At 41.3% G+C, this 15,108-nt stretch overlaps 2 protein-coding genes across 6 annotated transcripts in view; both read right to left on the reverse strand.

Moving 5' to 3' along the window:
- LOC137374473 (X-linked retinitis pigmentosa GTPase regulator-like) overlaps positions 1-15,108 on the reverse strand; it is a 155,257-nt gene that overhangs the window by 41,906 nt on the left and 98,243 nt on the right. The gene's annotated exons all lie outside the window — the stretch shown is intronic.
- Positions 5,857-14,378, reverse strand: LOC137374748 (glutamic acid-rich protein-like). Its single transcript, XM_068041328.1, has one exon. The coding sequence runs from the start codon at positions 14,376-14,378 to the stop codon at positions 11,364-11,366; it is 3,015 nt and encodes a 1,004-aa protein (XP_067897429.1). The 3' UTR covers positions 5,857-11,363.

Consider the following 15,108-nt stretch of genomic DNA (forward strand, 5'->3'; position numbering starts at 1 on the left):
CTGAATTACATGCACTCCTCCCACCTCGGTCGTAACAGTTACCATAAAGTAACAAATCAGCCTAATTGGTAATCTTCTGTATCAATTCTTTCCTTGATATTAAGTTTGCAGACGTTTTAGTTCTCACTTGGTTCCAGACAAGGAGTTAGTGTGCCACTGAATCAACTCTCAATGATTATTGCATTCACTTTAGCAAATATTTTGTCCATGGTTGAGAGTGTCTTGAACTGATGATCCTCTCATGACTTAAAGAGATGGGTCTATGAGCAGAAAGAAAGCATTGAGTTTGGAAATATGAAAAGGCAGGATGAAAATGAATGCAGAAGCTTTGGAAGAAGGGTGAGAAACAGTGCAGATAATCAACAGTTCATTTCAAAAAAATTTCAGATTAAATAAACAGTAGCCTAAGTGGATTGCCCATCAAACTGGGTAAAACAGCTACTAAAGTTTTGTTCCAGTTGCAGTCACTGTCAGCAGTGTTTTGATCACTGGAATGGAAAGGAAAATTGGATGGGGTTTATAACATGAAACCTATCCCCAACCGCCCCGTTTTGGGCCTGTGCCAAAGTTGAATTTCACTCTGTCATGCAGGCCCCCACCTGCCAAGAATGAGGCACATTAAATTCGCCACATGGACATTAAACTTCAAATTGTTGTTGGCAAGAAAAGAAGGCCTGATACAGGGAATTGCCAGGCCTGGCCGTAAGGCCATTTTTTGCATAGTAGCAGACACTGCTTGGAACAAGGAACCAGTCCCTACTCCCAATACACAGAAGAGACATGGTCAGACCAGTTTAGTCACATTACTAACTGGCTGTTACAGAGTTTGAACTGAGAGTTTTAAATTGGAGAAACAGTGTTTGAAGACAGAAAGCTCTTGGCTCCTGGACTGAAGCAGACCTCCTCTCCTCCCATCTCTTTCTCACCAGCTTCGGAATCCACTGAAGACACATGAACGCCAAGAGAGAAAAGTCTCCTACAGTGAACAAGGTTTAAGAATACTACTGGGCCCCAATGAAAGCAAGAATTAACTACAAGCAAGGACTCTACAGTGAGCTCGAAGAACTGTAACAACTCTTCAGATTTTGCCTCAAACCTTTCCACTTTATCTTCTGCTCTTTTCTGTCTCTATTTGCATGTGCGTATCGCATATGCATGCTCACGTGGGCGTGTCATGTATCCGTAGGTGTCAACTGAATTAGAGTTTAAGTTCAATAAAAATTCACCTTTCTTCTTTAAACCTAAGAAAGCCTGTCTGTGCTCATTTCTTTGCCTTATAATTGGAAGTAGCAAACAAAGATTCACCAAGGGGGAGCTCAAAACAGTGTGTTTAAAAATAAAACCCTGTTACAGTAAGACCAGGTGAAGGCTGAGAGGGACCCCTAGACACCTTTTTCAGCTGGTCATAACACACTCCCAAATTATTTCAGTTTCTAGGTGTAGAATCATTTAAGGCTAATGTTAAAACATAAAGTAACTTGCCTAAGGGCATTTTCTCTCCCTTGGGATTTGGTTTACTTTTCTAAAGTGGCAGTTTGTGTGCTTCATACACCAAGATTTTGAAAGACCCAATGGTACGGGCTTTTGAAAAAAAACTGATGCATTTAATTTCGATCCTTTAAATAAATCTGCTGAAACCCCACATTGGTACAGACCTTTACAGTGTGACAAGAATATTATAGGTGACTGGATATATTGAAACTCCGTTGCTTCAGGCACCAACAAATACAATACACATTACAGTAGCAAAAAATACCCTACATGCCAATTTTCAGCCACATGAAACAAGCAATATCCCATTATATTACCAGAAGCATTTATTTTGGAGTCCAAGCACAACCTGCAGTTCTTCTCATTTTATGGCTGCCAGAGAAAACAGACTTGATCCTGTTGGTTTCGCAAGAGGACTAAAGTATTTATTCAGCTTTTCCTCATCTCTTCACAAATACAACATCTGATAATGTGAATCTTTGCAAAGCATATCCTGAGGTCAAAGAGGGCAACTGCAGTTGCTCAGAAACATTTGTCAGTTTGAATTTAAAAAATGACTTTTTAAATCACCTATCGGTCTCCTTCTCGTTTTATTCAGGTTTTATTGCTGTTTCATGAATAATGTTTGAGCCAATCAGGTGCAGCTGTGACAACACTTTGCATGTGAGACATTTTGAAGTTTGTGGAGTGGTAGAGATTTGCATGACTTGAAGGAAACGTATAGACCCAGGGCTGCAACGTCATTGCTGACTTCTGCTTTCATATCTGTTCTCAGGTAATTGGACAAAGTGAAAGCTGATGGTTTATAAGGCCTGTGTTCTCAGCACCTTGCTATATGGCTGTGAAACATGGACAATTTACAGCTACCAGGAAAAGAAGTTCAATAATTTCCATCTTCACTGTCTGCAGCACATTATGGGCATATACTGGCAGGGCAAAAATCACAAGTGCGGCAGTCCTCTCAAAGGCAAAGCTCTCAAGTGTGTTGGCACTAATCAAACAGAGGCAGCTTCGCACGGAAGACTGTTGCATACCCAAGGACCTTCTGTATGGTGAGGTAGCCGGGGCCAGACGACCAGTGAGCCGCCCAAAGCTCCGCTTCAAGGATGCTTGCAAGCGTGACATGAAGGCCCTAAATATCGACTATCATACCTAGGAGTCACTAGCTTGCGAAAGAGGGAAATGACAAACATCTTGCGGACTGGTGTGCACTACCACAATGACCAATGGCTACAGCAGCTTGGCAATGTTGTATATTGTTGCCAGCATTTTAGATGCAAGTTTGAGCTTGATTTACAGAGATCGCAGAGTGGTTGCAAATCTGAACAATAACTCATTTATATTTATATGGACTATATACACCTTCTATTAGCCTGTCTAGCTTCTACCTCTCATGATGCCTCTTGCTTCTCCCAAGCCTATTACATGTGACTTCTTACATCATCACAGTGGGAGATGTTATTCACTGCCCCAAACATTAACTCTTTCAGACCCTTATACTACAGGCAACAGGCTCCAATGCTGAAAACACCTCTCAGCGTCACTTGGCAGCTTTACATGTGATACTTGTGGCAGAACCTGTCTCTCAAGAATTGGCCTTCACAGCCATCAGCAAAGGCGCATGAAGAGAAAACAATCCACCGAAATGGATTGTTTGCTGCGTGTCCATTATCTTTCATAGATGGAAGGATGCCAACCAACCAACAGCATAAGTGAAAATACAAACATATTATCACGATCCATTGTTTTCTCCTTGGGAAATATTGTGGTGCGCCTTGATGACTGTAAAAGATCAGTACTTCTTTAAGGCAGCAAGCTCCGAGACTGTAAGCCAAAGCGCATCCTGGCCGCCAGGCAACAACCATACAGAGAGGGAGAACAGGGCTTCAATATATCCATTTTGACTTTGAAACTGGCTAGCTGAGACACACAGTTGAGACACTGATCTAGCACGTGAAGGAAATAGGAGCGTTCTCTAAGCTTCAAACCAAATTAATTCTTTAAAGAAATAAATTATTGATTTGCTGTGTTCATCGCTGGAAAAAGAAGAATTTAATATTACAACTGCCCAACTAAACTGTTGAACCCCCATCTCTGGAAGGATCCTTTTCTCAGCGGACCTTGGAAGACTGCAAGTGAAGTTTGACTGTTGTATCAGAAAACCATTCGTCGAAAGCTTAATCTGCAAATACTTTGTTTTTTTCTATTTTTTCAGGCAGCTAATTAAAAACCAAACTATTAGTTTGTGTAAATGTATGCAAATGCGGGAGTTAGTTTTTTTAAATAAGAAGTTATAAGGTCTTTAGATATTGGTTTATCTTAGTAGTGTTTAAGATTTTAGGTTTTTTTAATAACTTAACTTGTTGATATCTAAAGATACCTGGTTTTATTTCGCCTCACTTGGGGGTTACTAGATTGTTTCAATTCGGCTGCTGCTTTCTTCAATTTGGAAAGCTTAAAGATATGTGATGCGACCTGTGGAGTGATGGGACTGAATTGACAGTGCGTTGCTCCTACCACAATCAGAATCATATATTTTGATTGGGGGCTTTGTCCTGAGCGGTTGTAACAATACAGAAAGGCAAAAAATAATATTGGACACTGATTTTTCTTTCTCCCCCCCCACACCCACTTTGGAATCCTGACAAATTTCCACAAGATGGCCTCTTAATGGCTTTCGATCCTACAAAACTGGTTATAACCGTGGTGGGTTGATTCAAGTGTGACAAAGTGATTTTAATTCCCCCGCTTTACTTGCTTAAAACGTTTAAATTTCTAATATCTGCCAGTTCTGATGAAGGGTCACTGACCTGAAACGTTAACTCTGCTTCTCTCTCCACATATGCTGCCAGACCTGCTGAGTATTTCCAACATTTCTTGTTTGTGGTTCAGATTTCCAGCATCCGCAGTATTTTGCTTCTATTTTGATTTTAATTCATAATTGCAGAGTTGCTAAAGCAAGAATTTTATATCTTGCAAAAAAGAAAAAAGGAATGCTGGAAATCTGCAATACAAAATGTAGTAAGTGCTCAGGTGTCATTGAAAAAGTAACATTTTGATTGGGACCCCTCAACAGTTCTAGCATTTTCTATTTAAATTTTTGTATCCTACAGGAGTGAAACAAAATCAAGTAGTTCTATTATTTGAAGCATTTATGCCTCATTGAAGCTGCAATTTAAAACAGTCACTGCAAATAGCACAGATACATTAACACAATATGAAATGGAGATTTAGAATGTGGTTTTGTACCTACAATTCCTGCTTACATTACAAGTTCAAGATCCTGGCTGTACCATTCAAGGGAACTGCCAAGCTTCTACTAGATATTTTCTTGGTGATGGAGCAGGGGAGAAAAGAAAAATTAAAGGAGGAAAAAACCCCCCAATGCTACACTCAAACATTTCCCACTGATCACTTCAAAAATGGCACGGACAAGGCACCTACCCACCTGGGTACAGTTACTGTATTACTGACCCCTTTCAGTGGGGGAATGTGCTTTCAGAGATACCTAAAGAGGGAGACAATAAGTGAAGGGCAAAATGGCTACTGAAGCTGGCTCAATCATAACATTAAATAAACAAAGATAAGTATTCAAGGATATGTGGAAAAAAAATGGAATTAGAGTAGACGCCCAGATATTAGGAGGACAGCCTCCTGGAGGCAAATTAGGGCATAGCACAATTTTAGTCCATCCCACGGATGCATATTTTGGGCAGCTGTTCATGTTAATTTCGTTGTGGCATCTTGTCACAGAATTGCCTGGGCCACTGTGCCAGTTGAAGAACTTTAAACATCTGTTTTTTAAAAAAGCCTAATTTTAAATTTGCTGCTCTCCCAATGGGCAAACTAGCCTCAAAGAAAAAGAGGCCTCACTTCTGCCAAGATCAGTGCCTGACATACTAGTACACCTACTTCATATATAGCATTGCGGGCTAGGAAGGCTGAGCTGGTGAGATTTCTTTCTCGCCTCATTCTGTGGCATCTGCATGGAGAGTGGTGGGTGGACGTAATAAACCCCTGCACCTAGTGCTCGTGGAATTCTGGACAGGTCAAAAAAGGGGGCGATGACCTGCTATAATCGAGCCCAAAATTGCTTACCTCCCACCCACCCAGGTAAAAGTGAATTTTTATTGCCAAGTTTGGGACTCATACCTCTAATGTGCAGCAAGTGCCAACTATTGCTTCCCATGCCAAAATCTCTATCTATTCATTTATAATAATGCACACTCCTAGTATGAAAAACTGACAGGGTTGATTATACTTAAAAAGGACACTACAATATAGTTTCTCAAACGTGTTTGAACAAGAGTAGCTTTAATGAAATGCAGTTCAGAAAAACACAGATGAATCATCTGAAATTGCTCTTTTCACTAACACACAATATACAATGTACAGTCATCAATATGGTTTTTAAAAATGTATACATTTATACAAGTGTGCAATATATAAAATATAAATACATTAGAACAAAATTTATATGAATACTGCATAGTTTATCCTTCCAATATCATATAATATAATTTAGTGCATTCAAATAATAACTGTGGCAACAGTTCCAAGTGTAATCAGACACAGCTTTAGATAGCAGCTTGTTAACACACTATTACACACTGCAATACATAAATATTTTGGGCAATTAGTGCAACTTTGTACTAAAAATTAATGCCATTTATGAGCCTGCAACTTGTTGCAAGAGAGGTAGACCATTGTCTCTGATGGGGTGTGTTGCACCAACACCACAGCTGCAAATACCCTTTGTTTTGTGACAATGTAAAATTTATTCTAGACTATGCTGTAGGAGACATCCAACCACAAGTAAACCTGCTGGAAGTTAAATCTGTAAAATGTTTCCAGTCTCCTAAAGCAATGAAACAAATTTCTGTAGTACCAATCCAATAAAATTCAACTCTGACCAGCTGCATTCTCAAGTGACACATCCATGCTCCTAGCAGCACAATCTCTTATGTAATCTCTGAGCTATTTGGCCATTGCTATAAATCCACCATTCAATTGCATTCTTAAAAAGATATTTATTGTAAGGATTTGATCTAAATAATATCTACTTTTGCCAAGAGTCATCCATTAATTCACTACTCATTGAAAAATATAAACTTTCTTCTAATCTCTGGTTTAATTTCAGGGTGTTATTTCCATCATATTCTGTAGATTCTAATCTAGGCCCTTTTTGAGGTATGCTTTCTACTGCAAAAAAAAAGTCTACACCTTTTCTGTTTAAGCTTGTTGCATGTTACTCTTGGTGGACATGCTGCTACTTTGGTGTGGGGGTGGGGGGGGGGGGGGTAGAATTGAGCTGGATTGTACACACCCTGCTCTGTGGGCAAGTGTGGGGACAGTGGTGTGAATGCTGGTCACTGCCTGGGGGTGCTGGGGGTGAGGTAGGGAAAGAGGGGGCCAGGTGCCACAGTCACAGTTGCCTTCAATGTTTCTGATAAGTCACGCAGGCATCTTGCCGCACGGCAATAAGGAAGATACCACGCAGGCCTTGCCCTGTGATAAATATCACACGTGTGCAGCCATGCAAAAAAATTTTAAGAAACTGCAAGCTGAAACAACTGGCCACACACAAGAACTAAATTTTAAAGAGAACATTGCTTATGTCGCACTATTTTCATTATGCTATTTTTCTATGTTTTTCTACTTGGCTGCTAAGTTATGCATTACTTGGTGTTCAAGGCAGATGACACTCTTGACTACCTTCAAGTAGTCAGCCTGGGCAGCATTGCGTCAGACCAGTTAAACATTCCAGATACATATTTTAAATGCTTAAAAAGTGTATTTTAACTCCAATGTCAATACTTAATTTTTATTTGCAGCCTCTTTACTGTTCTTGCTTCCACTGCCATTCTTGGCTACTACTCTTCGATGTGGCCCCACCTATGAATCCATCAGCATTTTTCCACTGTCATCACTGTCCTGCTGTCAGTTATCAGCATCCTCCCACCCATTCTCAGTTGCTCCTTGCCACCACAGGACTTAAACCTCAGCTACTTTCTTGATGTCCTGTGGCCTTTGGGGCTTGAGCCTTGCTGCTTCAATTCCTATAGACCAACTGACTCTCATGTCTCTCCCTGTCCTGGGAAACCAGCAATTTATTTTTAAAGCAATTATAAGCACTACAGTCTAGTTATGTCCTATAAGTGATTTAAAAAGTAGAGTTGTAAAATACTCAATTCAATGCTGGGAAATCAACTTTTATGACAGTCTAGAGGTTGGGGAGGGGAAGAGGGATGGTGGTGGGTGAGGGATAGGGAAGTGAGAAAGCAGATTGATAGTTGAGAGTGGAATGCCAAGGGAATAGAGGTAAGAGAAAGGCAACTAGGGATCTAAGGAAGAGGTTACATGGATGCAGGAGGTTTGCAGTACAGTAAGTGCTTCAACAGAAAATTACCATCTGCTAGGTTTTCCATTAGGTTAATGTGGGAAAGGGGGTTGAGGGAGGAGAGAGGATGATGGTGAGAGGGAGGGAGGGTGCAGGGAGCAGGGGATGAGAGATTGCGTCAATTGAGGGAACAGTTGTAAGGGGAAGGGGCAAAAGACAGCATGGAAGCAAGAGGGTGATTACAAGAAAGGGGAAGGCAATGGAAGGAATATAGGAACAGGAATAGGCCATTTAGCTCCTCGAGCATGGTCCGTCATTCAATGAAATCATGGCTGATCTGTGACCTAATTCCATATACCCGATTTGCCCCATATCATTAATACCTCTGATTAACAAAAATTTATCAATCTCAGATTTAAAATTAGAAACTTAACCACCAAGCATCAACTGCCATTTGCAGAAAAGAGTTTCAGACTTCTATTACCCTTTGCATGTTTCCCAACAAGACAAAGAAAGAGGGGAAAGCAATAACACTAAGACAAGAGAAACTGTACGCTGTGACTTTTTGTGAAGACCACAGGAGATGCTAGTTCTCAAGTATTTTTTTTTTTTTAAAAGAAAATCAGATTCTATTCATTTATCTATATTAAAGATGTTCTAATTGGCGTAGGGCTACATGTACAGCCGTAATCTTACTCTCGCTAGCTCAGCTGATCAGAGATGGATTTGTGAAGGGTAGATCATGTCTGACTAATCCAACTGAATTTCTTGTTGATGGCCACCAGCATGGAGGCATTTGAGGAGATTCCACATAAGAGATTATTAGCAAACATGAGAACATATGGAATTGGAGGTAACCTTGAGACATGGGTCAGTAATTGGTTAGGAGATCAGAGGCACATAGTAGAGATAAAAGGGAACATTCGTTGATATGATAAGTTGTGGTCCCCAGGAATCTGTATATGTTAATGATTTGAATGAAGGAATAGACAGCTGTACATCCAAGTTTGCAGGTAGCACTAAGAGGCTTTATTCTATATTCCTTGAAACCATTATCTTATCTGTAAATGGGAGCAAGAAGCTACAAAGGGCCCTAAACAGATTGAATGAGTGGGCAAAACTGGCAGATGGAGTTCGATGTGGGAAAGTCTGAGGCCATCCACTTTGGATTTGAGGAAGACAAATCAGAATATTCTCTTAATGGGGGAAGACTGGGAAGGAGCAATAGGATTTAGGTGTTCATGTACACAAATTACTAAAACCTAGCTCACAAGTACATAAAGTAATCAAAAAGGCTAATGCAATGTTGACTTTTATCTCAAGGATGATTGGAATACAAAAGTAAGGAACTGATATTTCAGCTGTACAGAGCATTATTCAGACCCCAACTGTGTTCAGTTTTGGGCACTGAATCTCAGGAAAACTACATTGGCCTTGCAGGGATATAGCATAGATTCACCTGAATGATTACATTACATAGAATTTATGAAACAGAAATGGGCCATTCAGCCCAAATGATCTATGCTCCACACAAGCTTCCTCCACCTTACTTCATCTAACCCTATCTGCATATCCGTCTGTTCCTCTCTCCCTCATATTTATCCAGATGCCCCTTAAATGCACCTACATTAATCGCCTCAACCACTGAATGTGGTAGCAAGTTCCACATTCTAACCACTCTCTGGGTAAAGAAGTTAAGCCTGAATTCTTTATTGGAATTATTGTATCTTATATTTATGGACCCAAGTTTTGGATTTTCCCAGAAGTGGAAACATTTTCTCTACTTCTACCCAATCAAACTCCTTGTTAATTTTAAAGGCCCCTATTGGGTCTTAACACGAGGCTTTAAAAAGTTAAGTTATGACAGGTTGTATAAATGCGACTGGTATTCCGTCAAGTTTAAGGTTAAGGGGGTGATCTAATCGAAATGTTTAAAATGATAAAAGGTATTCAAATGAGTAGATACAGAGTAACTATTTGCTCTGGTGGGGGAGTCTGGAAAATTAGGACATAATCTTAAAATTAGAGTTAGGCCATTCAGGAGCAACATTACGAAGCATTTGTTCACGCAATCAATCTGGAACTCTTTCCACCTAAAGGTGGTGGATGCTGCGTCAACTGCAATTTTCATGACTGAAATCAATAGATTTTTTTGGGGGCAATGGTATCAAGGAATATAGAACAAAGCAGGTAAATGGAGTTGAGGCACAGATCAGCCATAATCTAACTGAATGGTGGAACAGGCTCAAGTTCGTTTAACACTCCAGCTATATATCCTACCTTTAACCTAGTGCTGCAACTCTGCACCATCCCTCACAGTAGTTTTAGGAGTGGCCCCATTTCCCATCTCCCTGTCATCAGGGCACTGCTGCAGACCAGGACCATAAGTTTTAAGGAGTTGGATTGCCTCACTCAAGCTCAGGTGCAGTAAGTCATTTTCCAAGCACTGTGCTGCAATTACCAAAAGTAAAACCAAGAAGCAACAGGCCTAGTGCTCAGGAAATTACCTAAATGGCAAGTTCTAAATGGCTGATGCCCTGTGGCCTCTTTTAAAACCGGAATGCTGCTCAAAATAGCAGTAATACTTCCTAGCCTCAAAACAGAACCCCAACATTACAAAGAGTGCTCACTTATTGGGCTGTTCTGCTCCCTCTCCACTCTAGCTTCAGACCTTAAGGTCTGCTGTGCTCCAACCTCTGGTTCAACTGTACTTCCTCCCCACTGCAGTCCTCAATCTCTCTGTTTCTGAACAGGCTCACAATCCAGATTCTGTCTCAACTACATGCTGCAATGCATCCCAAACCCACCAATACTGGTTGGAACCACAATGCTGGATCAACTGCTCCCTTCCAGGCGAAACCCCAGCATTCCTCCACTCCCTGTCAGGCTAAATCCTAATTTCTCTTACAACCATTCATGTCATAACACTTCCTAAACTGCCTTCCCCTTCCGATCTCACTTCACTTAGCTCCAATCCCACCATTATGGTACATTTGGAAATAATTTTAACCTAATGCATCGCCACACAACACTAACGGGATCAGATCCAAGGTCTGTTTTACAACCCGTCCAATTTTACTTTTCACTGATTTCAGGGGAAGTAAAAGCGGGCAGAGTGTAATAAATTCAGATCCCCTCATTTTCCCACTGGATGAGTTAAGTTAAAATTACACCCTATGTAATTCACTTTACTGTATGCCCTAGACTTCTGAAAAATATAAAAAATGTGCTGATTTAGTAAATTAGTAAAGGAACATGTCTGAGATACAAAGAGATACACTGGAAATAAGAAAGGACAGATATACAGAAAATAAGAAAAAGTATCAGAGGTGCACAGATCACAGGAGAAAGTGTTTGAAAGCCACAGAAAGAGAGTGAAAGGCAAACAGAAGAATACAGCACAGGATGCAAATTGGGAGTGGACAGAAGCAGAAAGACACAAGATTTATCTTCATTTTTCTCTGTGAGCAATCTCATCAGAGAACTAACTTGACAAACTTTAATTTCTTGCTAATAGTTTTGGTACCAATTATTATTTCAGTGTTAAATAATGAGGTAGCACATTATTCCAAAACTGTTCAGAGTTAGGTTTTTCCTTTGAGTGATGCTTTTCATTTACTTTTTGCTTTGCTCCTGTGAGTTCCTTCCAAACAAAATGTTTGGTTTTAGCTTTTATTTTCTGTTTTTCTTTGATCTCTATTTCATTTTTAGTTTTGTTTAGGTTTCTTCCTCCATTCTCTGCTTCAGTTCTTTTACTCTCCTCATCCTGTTCATTCACAGCACCATCGTCCTCTTCCGCATTACTTTCATCATCTTCATCTACCTCACCATCTTCCCAAGTCTCTCCATCCTCATAATATCCATCCTCCATACTCTTGCTTTCATTGTCATAATTTTTGCTTCCTTCATCTTCCCTGGCCTCACCTTCCTCTTCCTCATCTTCCCTGGCCTCACCTTCCTCTTCCTCATCTTCATCACCATTGCCCTCACCTTCCTCTCTCTCATCTTTATCACCCTCAGCCTCTTCTTTATCTTCGCTTTCACCTTCCTCATCTTCTTCACTCTCACCTTCCTCTCCATCTTTATCACCCTCACCCTCCTCCTCCTCTTCCCTGCTCTCACCTTCCTCCTCCTCCTCTTCCCTGCTCTCACCTTCCTCCTCCTCCTCCTCTTCCCTGCTCTCACCTTCCTCCTCCTCCTCCTCTTCCCTGCTCTCACCTTCCTCCTCCTCCTCCTCTTCCCTGCTCTCACCTTCCTCCTCCTCCTCCTCTTCCCTGCTCTCACCTTCCTCCTCCTCCTCTTCCCTGCTCTCACCTTCCTCCTCCTCCTCCTCTTCCCTGCTCTCACCTTCCTCCTCCTCCTCCTCTTCCCTGCTCTCACCTTCCTCCTCCTCCTCCTCTTCCCTGCTCTCACCTTCCTCCTCCTCCTCCTCTTCCCTGCTCTCACCTTCCTCCTCCTCCTCCTCTTCCCTGCTCTCACCTTCCTCCTCCTCCTCCTCTTCCCTGCTCTCACCTTCCTCCTCCTCCTCCTCTTCCCTGCTCTCACCTTCCTCCTCCTCCTCTTCCCTGCTCTCACCTTCCTCCTCCTCCTCTTCCCTGCTCTCACCTTCCTCCTCCTCCTCTTCCCTGCTCTCACCTTCCTCCTCCTCCTCCTCTTCCCTGCTCTCACCTTCCTCCTCCTCCTCCTCTTCCCTGCTCTCACCTTCCTCCTCCTCCTCCTCTTCCCTGCTCTCACCTTCCTCCTCCTCTTCCCTGCTCTCACCTTCCTCCTCCTCCTCCTCTTCCCTGCTCTCACCTTCCTCCTCCTCCTCCTCTTCCCTGCTCTCACCTTCCTCCTCCTCCTCCTCCTCTTCCCTGCTCTCACCTTCCTCCTCCTCCTCTTCCCTGCTCTCACCTTCCTCCTCCTCCTCCTCTTCCCTGCTCTCACCTTCCTCCTCCTCCTCCTCTTCCCTGCTCTCACCTTCCTCCTCCTCCTCCTCTTCCCTGCTCTCACCTTCCTCCTCCTCCTCCTCTTCCCTGCTCTCACCTTCCTCCTCCTCCTCCTCTTCCCTGCTCTCACCTTCCTCCTCCTCCTCCTCTTCCCTGCTCTCACCTTCCTCCTCCTCCTCGTCTTCCCTGCTCTCACTTTCCTCCTCCTCGTCTTCCCTGCTCTCACTTTCCTCCTCCTCCTCGTCTTCCCTGCTCTCACTTTCCTCCTCCTCCTCTTCCCTGCTCTCACCTTCCTCCTCCTCCTCTTCCCTGCTCTCACCTTCCTCTTCATAGTCATCTTTGCTCTTACCTTCCTCACCATCATCTGTCCTATTCTCTTCTGTATTGTTTCCAGCTTCTCTACTCTCACCTTCAAATACATCGTTTCCCTCATCATCTTCACTTCCAGCTGTCCCACTTTCACCTTCCTCATTGATTTTGTTTCTTCTAGTCTCACCTTCCACATCTCCTCGAGCTTCTTTACTCTTGCCTTCATTTCCAACCTCATTATTCTCACCTTCATCATTGCCACCTTCATGCTGTTTTTCAATTACTTCACTTGCTTCTACTCCACTCTCTCCTTCGCTCTGGTCTTGTTCAGTTTCACTTCCTCCTTTTTTCTCACTTATATTTTTATCAGCAGTTGAACTTTTCTCAGTTTGGTCCCAAATGCCTTCAGCACTCATTTCATCTGCTATGGTATCTCCCTTACCCAAGATTGCATCTTCCTCATCTCCAGCAACTTCTTTGTCTTCCTCCTCCTTCTTAATTTCTTTTCTTCTTTCTTCGGAATCTACACCTTCCTCTAACAACTCATCATCTACAATGGTCCTTTCAATTAATTTATTGCCTAATTTCAGAACTTTTTTTTGCAATTTAATTTCTTTTCCCATTTTTGCATTTAAATTTCCCTCTAAATCATTTTGTACTTGCTCTTCACGAGGCACAAATTTGGTTTTTATTTGATCCTTTCCTTTCTCTTTATCCATGTGTGCTTTTTGTAGAAAATGTTTCATTGACTTATGGTCTTTTAGGCTCTTGGTTCTATTTGCTTTTTTAATGCTATTGTTTATGTCACTATTTCTATGTTTGCTGTCACCATTATTATTTCCTTCTTTGGTTTTCCTGTTGAGGATGAATACTTTCTTTCCTCCCTTTGCTGCTGTTTCTTCACTTTGTTTTGAAATGTTTTGCTCATATTGCTTAGAGGACAGCACTGAACTTGGCTTGGCTTTTCTATTAACTGTTATAAGAGGTATTTCTGTTTTAGCACTTGTATCATTGTGAAACAAGTCAAAGATTTCTTCGAAAGATTTGCTCAATGTTTTACTTATCCCAGTCTTGTCAGAATAGTTTACAGACTTCTGTTTAACAGGTGTACCATGCGTTTGTGCTACTTTGATGTCCACAGTATTTTGTTTCTCACCCATTGTACCACAGTCATATAAAAGAGTGTGTGTTGCTGTGGCTGACTGGTTCAATTTGGCGACTATATTTTCTTTGCCTGTTTTTTGCTCCTTGCTAATGGCTTTGCTACTACTACATCTGATATGTTTTCCATCTCCCACTTTTTCAAGCATACTTGGGTGCAAATTTAATCTGGGAGACTGAGTTTGCAGTGGAACTTTTGTAGGCTTTTTAACCTGGTGCTTAACATTGTAATTAGTCTTTCTTTGTCCACCCTTACCAGAGCTTTCACCTTTCTTCTATTCCAGATGAAAAGCAATGAATGAAAAGGAGAAAAGAAAATTAGTAAGAATTGCATGATAAAATAAATGAAAGGTGAATCGAATGCCCACAGAGCTTTCTGTTCTGTATAGTAAATAATAAAACAGAAGAATGAGCAAGAAAACAGATAGCACGCACAGAATTACTTCTGCAATGCAGTAAATTAAAAATAGGAAGGTGGCAGATTGTGATCAAAAATGTATTTGTCAATTTGCAAACTGCACTAATCATCTCAAATTGTGCTAAAGATATGATAATCGACAACATCACCATCTAATGGCCTTCATTAAGGCATTAAGTTAAGGTTCTACTGAAAAATACTAATCAAAGTCTGTCAGCACAAATAAACAGTACTACTTTGCAACAATTTGAGGCAATGTCAGCATATTTTTCTTAGCATGCTGAAAAAAGGTAGTAAAGGAAAAAGACCATTTTAAAAGATAAGCCTCAGATGAACCAGAGAGCTTTCCATCTATAACAAGAATAGTATGCTGTGTTGACCATGATTGATTTGCGAATCTACACCCATAACATTTATTGATTAAAGAAAATATTTCCGGTGTTACAATATATCGAACTCAT

This window comes from Heterodontus francisci, chromosome 10, assembly GCF_036365525.1.
Source record: "Heterodontus francisci isolate sHetFra1 chromosome 10, sHetFra1.hap1, whole genome shotgun sequence".
NCBI classification, from domain to species: Eukaryota; Metazoa; Chordata; class Chondrichthyes; order Heterodontiformes; family Heterodontidae; genus Heterodontus; species Heterodontus francisci.

Excerpts from the sequence above, each read along its gene's own strand:
- LOC137374748 (XM_068041328.1), bottom strand. The coding sequence starts at position 14,378 with ATGCTTGAAAAAGTGGGAGATGGAAAACATATCAGATGTAGTAGTAGC.